The 11908-nt window shown below is 33.5% G+C and overlaps 1 protein-coding gene across 4 annotated transcripts; it reads right to left on the reverse strand.

Annotated features, from left to right (window-relative positions):
• Positions 1 to 2048: 2048 nt before the first annotated feature.
• Positions 2049 to 11701, reverse strand: LOC119188352 (protein tramtrack, beta isoform-like). Of its 4 annotated transcripts, XM_037446025.1 has the most exons (8): positions 11439 to 11685; positions 11118 to 11286; positions 10135 to 10286; positions 4330 to 4467; positions 4146 to 4247; positions 3371 to 3628; positions 3060 to 3272; positions 2049 to 2679 (listed from the first exon to the last, which is right to left on the reverse strand). In XM_037446025.1, the coding sequence occupies exons 3-8, from the start codon at positions 10258 to 10260 to the stop codon at positions 2239 to 2241; spliced, it is 1278 nt and encodes a 425-aa protein (XP_037301922.1). In that variant the 5' UTR covers positions 10261 to 10286; positions 11118 to 11286; positions 11439 to 11685; the 3' UTR covers positions 2049 to 2238. The 4 variants fall into 4 exon arrangements, with proteins under 4 accessions (XP_037301922.1, XP_037301923.1, XP_037301925.1 ...); XM_037446026.1 differs by lacking the exon at positions 11118 to 11286 and having other exon boundaries at positions 11439 to 11701; XM_037446028.1 differs by lacking the exon at positions 11439 to 11685 and having other exon boundaries at positions 3060 to 3269; positions 11118 to 11222.
• Positions 11702 to 11908: the final 207 nt, after the last annotated feature.

An 11908-nucleotide genomic window follows, 5' to 3' on the forward strand; every position in this document is an offset into this window, starting at 1 on the left:
TTTTCCTCATCGCCAAAGTTTTCACCTGTAAGACATTAATTTCTTGACTTGCGGATGTTGCTGTAGACATGCTTATTCCTTCTATATTAAACTTTAACCCAAATTCTATTCGCCTACATCACTCTTAAAAACTCTCCAAAAATGTTATGTTTTGCCAATCCTTCATTCCACTTACATGCAATCCTATGATATAAATTATTTTACTGTTCGAACAGGAATATGGGACATAATCTAAATTATTTTAAATTAACGCGTTTACGACACTTTAACAAACACACTGTCTTTAATAGACTTCACCATGAACTCAAATGTATCGTCAACACCGCAAGACCTATGTCCCTCGGGGGGCGCCAAATCATACGTTTTATCAGTAGAAATCTCACGACACCGATTTCTTCATATTAGGTTTAAAAAAAAAAAAACTATACAAGCTTGAGAAAAAAAGTATTAAAGCATTTCTGGTTAGTGCAAATTAGGTAATGATAAGCAATGATGTATGACATGCGGCCGTGTGCGATACATGCATTCGATGTGGCGAGAACCTCCGTTGCAGTGTTTAGGAATAAACATAATGTGTGAAATTAATATGAACAAATGTTATCAGTATCTTTAGTCCTAAACCCTGCTATACGGAGCAAAATAAATTTTACAAATAATACGACATAACATTTAAAGCTTTAACATATCACATTAGACACAAGAGAATTTTTGTCAGACATTAGACAAAATAAGTAACTATTTACTAAAATTTTGAATGAATAACATCGACTTATTTACTTAACTTCTTATATGAAATGTATAATAATAGAAACCACTGTGATCACAGTAAACGTTAATAACATTGTGATGTCTGAAAAAAAATCTATGTTTCTAACAATAAACTTGCACAACCACCAACTAAATTACATAATACAAGTTAAGTAGCTAATGAAAATTCATCGTTGATTTGAAATTCAAAACGGCAGACCTTGACAGAATACAAAAGGAATGCTTGCCTATGAGCGGTCAAAATGTAATAAGTTGGTAGTTGTGGCGTAGTAATAACAAAACACTTACCATCAATAGTGTCTGTCTGGTCCGCATGGGGTGGCAATATCTGTTCACTGTCATTACACTCGTTGCTAATCGGATGCTGAGACAACATTGAGGCAATTTCAGCACCTCCCATGTTCTGAAAAGTAAGTTTATGCATTTAGTATATAATGCTATGCAATTATAATTCAATAATGGAGGCAAATTAGGATGACAATTATAAAATGAATACCACTTTAAAAAATAATTATAAATCTTTATTTATTAAGGTAAATACAGTACAAAATATACTTTTGTCAAATAGTATACATTTCATGGAATAGTCTTATGAATATCATTCGTTTTTAGCATTGTATTAGTCGAGCAAATTAAGTTTGGATTTGAAGACAGTGCGACCTAGTGTTTAAATGTGTTTAATTATAAATAGTAAAAAAAAAAAAATTACATTACTAAGAAACGTTTTTATAATGTGGTGCTTTTGTGCCAGTTTTGGAATAATTATAGATATTTATTTATGTTTTAAAGTAAGGCACTACTTATATTTTATTAAAATATTAGATAACTATTACATTACCAATAATAAATATAAAAAAATCTTCATAAAATAAAGGATCTCAATGTATGTAACGATATGCATTTAAATCACAGACTAAAGATTTATATAATATTCGTCGAGCCACAGCTATATAGTATCATAGTAGTCAAGTTATTTGGAAGAACAGCATTCACTTCAATCCTTTATACAGTTGTACAATTTTTCGATAATAAAACAGACATGTATGAATCGTAATACTGTTTCTGAACTTGAAATGATCGAAATTATATTTGATTTTATGTCGATGATTAGACAATTAGAATGATGGGACAAAATTGGTTGCCATGTTTAAATTATTTTATTGGCCTAGGTTATTAGAGAGTATTTTCTTATTAAAGTCTAACCTCACCAACTATAGCATTAAACACATCACATATCACAGAACAAAATATAAATTATGGCAGGCAGTGCATCTGTTTAAGTTGCAAGCTATCTCGGGTAACGGTAATACCTATAAATTACCGTAACATGTACCCATTATTATTAACCTTAATTGCAAGACTATTACACATTTTATGTATAAATCATCACTGCTCCTACCGTTCCGAGTTCGATACAGTTTAATAATATATACAAATACTTATTCATTTGTACATAGACTTCGAGGAATTTCAAGAACTATCACTAGTCTTTTGGTTAATTTTCACATTATTTACACTCTGAGATTGTTCAAGATCTCGACAAAAACTATGCGCTTTGCATTTATCGTGATGATTCAAAATTTCCAGTCTGAAGTTGGCGTTGCCTTCCACAAACGACGTGCGTTTCACTGACAGCTCGTGCGACCATTTGCGGCAGTAAATGCAATACATGATATTTAGCGACTTGTCATATTGTAACCAAGGATATATCGACAGCCAATTAGTACGGAATCGTCCTCCCTTCTTAGCAGTGAGAGTACACTTTCTATTCGGGGTGGCGGGCGCGCAAACGTCTCCGGGCGGAAGAGCGAGGATCGAAGCGAGTATGTTGCCCGAGGTTCGACCCGAGCTGAGGTCCAAAAGGGATTCGTTACGGTCCTCCACATTGTTCACCCGAAGCCAGGCTGAAGTCTGCCAACAAAGAAGGATAGGATCTGCTTTATAACGAATATTGTGAGAGTCAATCATCAACAATCGAGCAGATCCCTTCCTTCCTTTTTGACAGCCTTTTAAAATCATTGAGCAAATGACTCATATTATGTCACGTATAAAATCCACAGAAGAAAAAGATCACCCTCATGAAATGCGTGCTATAATAAATAACAGAATCCACGTCTTGAGCCCTAATACACGTCAAAGTTAAGAAATAAATTAGATGTATACCATTCCTATGCTTGATATGGATATGCCGCAGAGGAATAAATAGCATCGAGTTCACTAAAAGTTATTGTATGTGTTAATTTCGTAACAGTAAATGTTCGCAAACGGTACAGATAAATAAAAAGACCAACCTGCAGGTGGGGCTGGTCAAAGGGCGGTGCATGCGCGGGTTGCTGCGGCGCGAGAGTCGACGCGCCATACGGCGAGTCCGGCTCCTGCTTCACAAGCGGCGTGTGCGCAGGCGAGCGCGTGCCCAGCCGCGCCGCGGTGTGCGCCGGCGGCGGCGTCGACGGCTCCGATCCTGACCCCGTCGAACCCCCCTTGCCAGATTTTAGGTGGCCCTGCTAAGCATCAAAAACATACAAAATCACTCATCTATCGATCGGGTCGGTGTGCGATGTGGGTATGAACCCGTGGTATCAGTAAGACAGTTCAGTCTCACCTCGTAGTGACGGTAAGCGGAGTCGAGGTCGTCGCGGGGCACGGTGGAGTTCTTCCTGCGGCGCTTCTCGAGCGGCTGCAGCTGCGGCTGGTGCGAGGCGTGGGAGGCGTGCGGCTGGTGCGGCAGGTGCGGCGGCGGCGCGGGCGGCAGCGGCGTGAGGGGCGCGGGCGGCGCGCAGTGCGCGGCGGGCGGCGTCGCGAACGACTCGGCGCGCGACAGGTTCTCCGCGCTCACCGACGGCGTCGACCGCTCCTCCGACTGTAACCACACACGCCCACCGACGTTAACTATTGCTATTGTTTAACACATGCTTAACTACGAAGGATCAACACATCATATTGACCATTAATAACTATTATTGGGCTTGTTCCTATATTTTAAAAGAATATGTTATTATTTTTTTTTTAACCAATTTCTACAGTCCAAACAGACAACGTAATAGAAAGTGTTCGATTTATGCCATTAATATCGCTAGCAAAATATTCTAAAACCAACGTTACTATTATGTCTATCATAATGAACATTGAAATTTAATTGGTTTTCTTTTGCATTACATCGCGTAAAATTTTAAATTTACCTATCATAATTGTAAGAAAACCAAACAATTACTACTTTTTGTGCCACCATTTACAAAAACTCACGCATACATTATGTTACTAAAAGTTAACCCAGCAAAGTACTGATAATATCGACGTGATCTTGACATTGTCTACAAATCTGTGTGTCCGGAGCTTTATTCATTATTGTAACTTGTTCTAATAAATGTCATATTTACCTTCGGATTTAACGTATTATTTTCTGTCAAACCTCTAACTTGTAAGCTTTCAGCAGTTTTTAGGAACATTGGTAGCATATTTTGGCCAACATTTACTTCACCCTGAAAATTAACAGACAATTTTTTTATTATTCTGTTTTTAAAGACCTTGTTACAGTAACAAGAACCAAATTGTGTGTATTACCTTGTACATGAAGTCAAGGAGGGATTTCATCTCCGAGAATCGTACATCTTTGAGGAATATGATTGGATGTGGATGAGAGTTCTGTAGAAATATACTTTCAAAATATGGGGAGCATGCTGATAATATAGTTTGGTGTGCCTAAAACAATACAAAGAAAAACATTATAAATATAAGAAATGGCGCAGAGCTATGTGAAGGTCTTCAGAATACATTTAGTATTGTGTAGAAACAGTGCACAAGTACCATTTTGGTTAAACTTTTGTTATTATAATTAGATTGTAAATGTGCTCTTTTCATGGCCTAGCGTTTCAATAGTAAGTTAACAGCTGAGAAATACATACGCTTACAAAACACTGAAACGCCCTCGAATATTTTTGTCCATGTAAAAGAATCTCCACACAGGTGTTTTATTGTCACTAGAATAAAACGAAATGTGTGCGTGTTTTAACAGTGTTGGGATATTGGCTTGTTTCAGGTGTATATTTATTATAAGTAATAAGAAAACGGCCGCTCAATATTGGTATTATATTTATGATACCTATCATCATATTGCGAGTTCATAATATTTTATGAGTATTATTAGATTATTGCATAAAGGTCAAAACAACGTTTTATATTAAAAAAGACTTTTACCTAACTTTCGACTGCAGTATCGGTTTATGCAAAGATGTCTACTTTCACTGTGAGCCTTATTAAAAGGCAGATACTATGATCGCCATTAGAGATCTAATTTCTAAACAAACTTACTAGTTCTTAAAAATATATAAGTAAAAGGTGCCTTATGCAGTTAATGTAGGTGAGATCGGGATTCAATCTAAATGTAAACATTAATTATATAATTTTCCAAAACGACTTATATTAAATAATTTTCAATTGTTGTGCAATCTATTGTTTACCCAGGACAATATAATTTTGTAGATAAATTAAAATTATTTTCTAATCTTTATAATGCGATAATTAATATGTAGACATATTCATACTCAATGAATTTAGCAAGCCATCGATAGAAGTAAAGCTTAAAATATATATATATATTTGTACACGTGTAACGTAAATGTAATAATTTGTCTGAGTACTGCATCAAGACTGGCACAGTTTGAAAATGTCGGTTTTGCGTAGATTATTATCTGTTACCTGTGCGGTTCGAGATGATTTTACCGCGCTCTGCGTACGAGTTTCAGACCAACGAGTTCTGACCGTACTAGTTATAGTGAAGGCGGCGCTTACATTGGTTATCCAGTTACTTCAGTTTACATTTCTAGTGAGAACATCTAATGGGTGGTTATTTTAATGCATGCAAAATAGTCTCTATATTCAAGTTTTTTGCGCAACGGAATTTTTTTCTACCTACGTAATATACAATTCTGTCCACATTTCGAGGACAAGCATTTAACAAAGAAATAATAATGTATCACATCGGGAATTTTGCTCCAGCCAATTTCAATGTGAATGAAACAGTGCCAAGGTCCGTTCTTGTTGATACATTCCTAATAAAATATGTTGTTATAGGTATTACTTATGGCGCTGAACTTGTAAGCTCCACCAGTAGCACACATCGAACGCGACTGTTTAGATCAAGACCCTAAAACACGTTTAACAACTGTCATAAAAAATTAGAAAGTTAAAAAACATGCAGCTCTTCTGCGGACTCCTTTCAACCTACAAAACAAATTGCATTTTATTAACATAAAACTTTAGCTTTCATAGTTAATTGTTAAATTTATATTTAAATGGCACATAAAGGAAGTTAGTTTAGTTTACTGATATGTGTTATTGACCTTTAGATTTACCGAAACGCAATAAAAACTGTATTCTCCAATACAACATGTCACTACTGCTAGTCTTTTCATAGTTTATTAAATTGGATTGGATTTATTTGTCAGAAGATTCATAAAATATTTTGTGTCCAAAATGGTTTTCTGCTTCACATAGCAATAGTCTCAGCGGGCAGTACATACATACATTTTAACATATATTGTCAAAATCAAGCCATTTAAGTTAAGAATAACCTTGTAAAATTAGCAAACATTAAAATATCTACAATGAAGACTACCTTGACTTAATGGCCTAAGGTAGCAATTTGGTTTAATGACAATCAGGATTTTTATGCCTTATCTAGCTCTATCTATTTATGCATACGTATAAATTAGAATTTGCCGCTGTCCTTGGAATTAATTATCATGAGAGTAAAAATGTTAAAAAAAAAATAACATACAATAAATGTTTTAGGTAAATCAGTTTTTTTTCTATATTAGCAGCTATGTGAATTTAATTTCAATGGTTAATTTAGTGTTTATAGCCATGAATTTGTGGATCTACAATAATGCTCTTAATGGTAAAAGACGCGGTTTATATAGCTACAACAGCTTTAGATTGTTAAGTACTTAGCTTGTTTTGTTTATGGCATCATACGTGTACACACGGATACATTCCACTCACGCGCACTGGCTGGTTAAAGCGGAGTTACTAGTGAAGAGGAAAATTGGTGAAACACAAACTTTCAGACAATAACTTATATCCAATGCGTGTTCTGCTATCGGTTCCGGAGTATTTATTTTTAACCTCGAAGATCGAAGATCGTAATAATATTTAAGCCAAGTAAGATCACTTTACATACAAGCGACAGGTCGCGGCTTCACCCGCGTTAAAAAAATCCGAGATAAAGGGAGCCTAAATTCTCCCAGGGTATCGAAACTATCTCCATACCAATTTTTTATCGTAATCTGGCAGTCAGATGCGGCGCAGGACTTTTTTTTATAATATATATCTTTAAACACCTTAAGATGAACAATTCTGTCATAAAAAAATTCAGCAACTCAATGACTATATTAATTTTGCGCGTTTGGTGAATGTGAATGTAGCAGACAGACTTTTTTAATATAAAAAAAGGAATAATTTATTGAAAACGATCTGTTAGGAAAAAAATGTTTCTTTTATAAATAAAGAATTTCGTATTTTACTCTTCTATATGTGTAGCCATTGGTATTTTACGTCACATACCTGTAATCGTAATTATTATGATCAGTAACGGTGCAATGCACCATAGTCAGTAGCGTGACGACAACAAAAAATCGATCATATTCAGGTTTTAAAAAAATCATCAAATGCACAGAAAATGATTACGTACGTGTATTCCTAGTTCTCATACACTTTTTTTATAGCTGATAAGTTAGCCAAGATGACTATTATTTATTGATTTTATTAAGGTAAGTTCGAATTAATTTTCTAGAATAATTATAATTTATGAATTCGTTTGTGTATTTCCGTAAATTTTGATGCTTACTTTTCGAGTACAGCCAATAAGTAAAATTTTCAGGCGAAGGAAAAGACCACCTTTTTTTTACTACAAAACAGAATCCTCAGTTGCCTATACAACAAGATAATGTGTATTGGTTAAGGATAGAAGAAAGGAGTGGTCTTCTATACATATAAGTAGGCCACGTGATTAAATTTGCCCATAACGTCATCGGAATGGATGCCACGTAGATACTTTCCAAATATATATATATATATATATATATATATATATATATATATATATATATATATATATATATATATATATATATATATATATATATATATATATTAAATTCTTTAGGCCATTTATGTTAATAATCATTTACATTTGATTAATTAAACCACTTCATTTCAAGGGAAATTACATAATATAATCAGATATAGTTGAATGTTGTATGTTGTTTGTTCTATAACTTTTCTAACTCTATGGCACCTTTTACAATTTTTTCATATGAAAATAATAAATCACATCCCTGATTCAAGTAGATCTTTATTGAAAGAAATTATTTTTATTTTCTAAAATCAACATGTTTAATGACTTAAAATTTGGTCAGCGAATTTATCTTTTGATTAACGAAAAGCAAACATGGCATTTATACTGCATATCACTTTCAAATTTCAATTCAACAATTCTTGAATGTTAGATATTAAAAAGAAAATTGTATTTCAGAGATATTGACATATTTTATTGGATTTCAATCTGCGGTTTCTTGATTTGATGTGATTTTCGTAAACACTAGCTTCAGTTCACGGCACTATCCACGTAAAGTTTTATGATAAAAAATTATATGGTCAGAAGAAATTTCAAATGTCGTAAGGGTCATTTTGCGGCAATTACGTGTTATATACCACTGAACTGAAACTTCTATTCTTAATTTACCCGTATATATATTTATAATTTTGATTTCTTTTAAAATGAGAGCTACGGACCTAAAATTGATTTTGTAGTAAATGTCAAAAACTTAAATCTTTGAGTCTTGTAGGTCAAGATTTTCATAAATAATTTACAACTTTATATTACTTTATACTACAAACATGAATTTGACAAATATTTGTCTAGAACGCATTTCGATAGAAAAATAAAATAAAAGTACTGAAAAGTGAAAAATGATTTTTGGCTCTCCTCTAAAATATATGTCCTCCAAGACATTTGAAATTTTCTACCGTTGATATATTATTACTCTTCTTGGTTTATCTGTGCATCATTTTCATCCAAATTCAATCATCAGTATTGTATATTTTTTTAACACACATACACATATCTATACAACTTTTTACATTTATAATATTAGCAGGCAGTAGGATTTGGTTCAATTGTGATTAGAGGCCCCGCATGTAATGCCTTAGAAATTTTTGTTCCTTTAAAACCATTTGAAATCAGTATATTCGATAATATTACATATAATATAACTACAGTTTTGTCTTCTAAAGCAGAGTTTTGCAATATTTTCTTAACTTTTCTTTCTAAGAAAATACTTTTTCATGCATGTAAATGATTCAAGCACTATAATTAATAAAAGTACAAAATGCAAAAATGTTGTCCATTTCTGTGAATTCAAATAGTTTTAATTTGTCTCTACAATAGTTTATAATCTTGTTTATATTTATTTTGCCACTAACTATTAAATTTCATTTTCATAATTAACAAAGCGTCATTGTGCATTACTATGCACAAGGATTCATGTTTATTAAAGAACATTGAAAGAAATCTTGAAATATCACAAATTTATATACATATTAATTTATGGAAAACTATAATAACCAATAAATAACTATTTAAAATAATTGTAAAATATTCATTCATAGAAGCTCCATTAAATTTATAACTTTATTTTGCAATAATAACAAAACATGTTTCCCATAATATTCATGAATTCAGCCTATATTCTAGTATGAATATAAATTAAGTTCTATTATTTATTCATTATTTAATACTGAGATTTTATTTTTAACAGCATTACAATGCAAATGATGTGCCTCAAATATAATTCAACAAGATCAACTAAAATTGAAAAGATTATATATGAAAGAAGATTGTTCATATATAATCATATGGCAAGATCAGAGTTTAAATGTTTTATCAAATAACAGTAATGAAAGAAATATTTTACTGATGCATTAATAGTGCATTACTCATGTTTGTTTACTATGTAACTTATATTGTATCATAATAATAAACAGCTGTAACTGCATGCTCCAACACAATGTCAATATTTACATACATTTCCTACAATATGATATAACGGCAAGTTCTTGAAAAAATATAATATAAATCACTAATTAGTACTATGACATTTAAGTTAAGGATGTGGAACTTTGGACTAATAAATCTATGCATTTTAAAAGGCTGCATCGAAATGGTTACATAAAAAAATTCGAGAAATGTGAAACTGATATTCAAGTTGTTTGCATAATACAAGATAGTAATTTTATTTAAATTAACGAGTAGAACCTGTAAAGAATTAATGTAAATATTAATAAATATGTTGCAACAAATAGACATACCTTGACTGTTTCCCCATCGCACGCGAGGGTGACATCACAGAGAGCTTCTCTCTGTAGCAGACTCGCAAGCACATCAGTCAGATTGTTTGGATGGTTGTTCCAGCGCAAGCAGAACTGCTGGTCCATTGTGGGTGCTAATGTCAGTGACCGTGCTGCAATCAGTCACATAGCTACATTCATCAGCTATGTACTAGGCATAATAAAACACCAAAAATCGACAAGCAAGAAAATTATCATGTGGTAAAATTCAAATTCAGAATTTAATTGTAAACTAAACTAGACTGAAACACTAAGTATTTAAACAAGTGGTAATTAAAGACGCGCGCCGGTTATCAAATTTACATTAAGATACTATGTGCAAAAAATTGGCGGCCATAGGGCCTAGATAGGAGAGCGCAGAGATAAGTGACATCAGCGGCTCGAATTAATGGGGGCCGCGGGCCGCGGGCAGCGAGCTTACTGTACTCAACATTGACAGTTAGCCCGCCGACACATATCTACTTGTTGCATGCTCTAAACAACACCTATACATTATGTAATTTAAGCCCAGAAGACGGAGTGCGGGGCCAGCGACCCTATGGGACGCGGAAACCTCTAGCCGCCTCTATAAACGAGTTTAAAAAAGTAGTACCGCTGGCCAAAAAAATCGCAACATGCTGACACCGTTATAATCGCCAAGCTGGATGTCCCAGTTGCTAGTTCCACACGCGCGATATTAGGGATTTTGAGATGCACCACTATTTGTTGTTTATCACAGAACATGCCGCGTGCCTAGAATTTGGCACAGGAAGATATATAGGATTTCTAAACGCGTAGTTGTGTCAACTTTAGCTATTCGTAGCGCCATTTGCCGATCCCGTATCACAGAATCTAAGGATTTTACTTTTAATAAACACTGAATTTTTCTCTAAAATCACGAAAATGTCACTATCACAAATATTTCTTGACTCAGAAACACAACAAGTCAATATTTCCTAACTCACCATTTGCAAAATTTTTGCCATCACAAACGCCACCCGACCCCTACCTTGCACTGTCTTTTGACCACACACACATCTCGATTTCCGTGTTCACTCACGGCCTTCGGAATATCTTTCACATCAATCGGCCAGATTCGCAACGCGAACTTCATGCGTTTCTCAATTTATGGCGCTAGATTCAAATTTTGCAATATAAATGTATAACAAAATCTACTATAATATGATGTATTACTATTTATTAAAGTCTTTTAATAGCAAGACTTGTTTAATACAGATATATTACTTGATACATGATAATTTCACGGAAAATCTTCAAATATTTACCATATTATCTCCATCCATAGATATTATTTGAAAAGAGGTTATGACGCGGAAGCAACACTTGTACTTTAGGGTTTAGGACGATTCTGAACACTAAAACGATTATTCAATAATAGGAAATAATAACATGTTTCTAATTTTATTTTATTTAAACTAAAATTATTGCAAATTTCAACAAAAAACTATAATTTTAACATTGGCCTTGACATTATTATCACAAAATTCGCACATGCACGTCCGATTAGGTAACATAGCGCCATCTACAAAAATGATCTGATGTGCAGAGAGCCGTTTCATGTAGTTTCATGTCTGGGAAAGATGGCGCTAGCTAAATGAATAGAAATAGATTTATAGTCATAGTACAATGAACCCAGTATAATATAGTCGAACTCTAAATACCTATTGAAACTGTTTCGACGACAGCAAGCCTTTACAATTTTTTTGCATTCTACAATATGATCTCACTTTAAAGT

This window comes from Manduca sexta, unplaced genomic scaffold (genome assembly GCF_014839805.1).
Source record: "Manduca sexta isolate Smith_Timp_Sample1 unplaced genomic scaffold, JHU_Msex_v1.0 HiC_scaffold_2468, whole genome shotgun sequence".
In the NCBI taxonomy this organism is placed as follows: Eukaryota; Metazoa; Arthropoda; class Insecta; order Lepidoptera; family Sphingidae; genus Manduca; species Manduca sexta.

Excerpts from the sequence above, each read along its gene's own strand:
- LOC119188352 (XM_037446026.1), bottom strand. The coding sequence starts at position 10,260 with ATGGACCAGCAGTTCTGCTTGCGCTGGAACAACCATCCAAACAATCTG. Across the intron at positions 4,248-4,329 it reads TCCTTGACTTCATGTACAAG|GGTGAAGTAAATGTTGGCCA; the intron begins GTAATACACACA and ends GTTAATTTTCAG. Across the intron at positions 3,273-3,370 it reads CCGCTTACCGTCACTACGAG|CAGGGCCACCTAAAATCTGG; the intron begins GTGAGACTGAAC and ends TTTGATGCTTAG.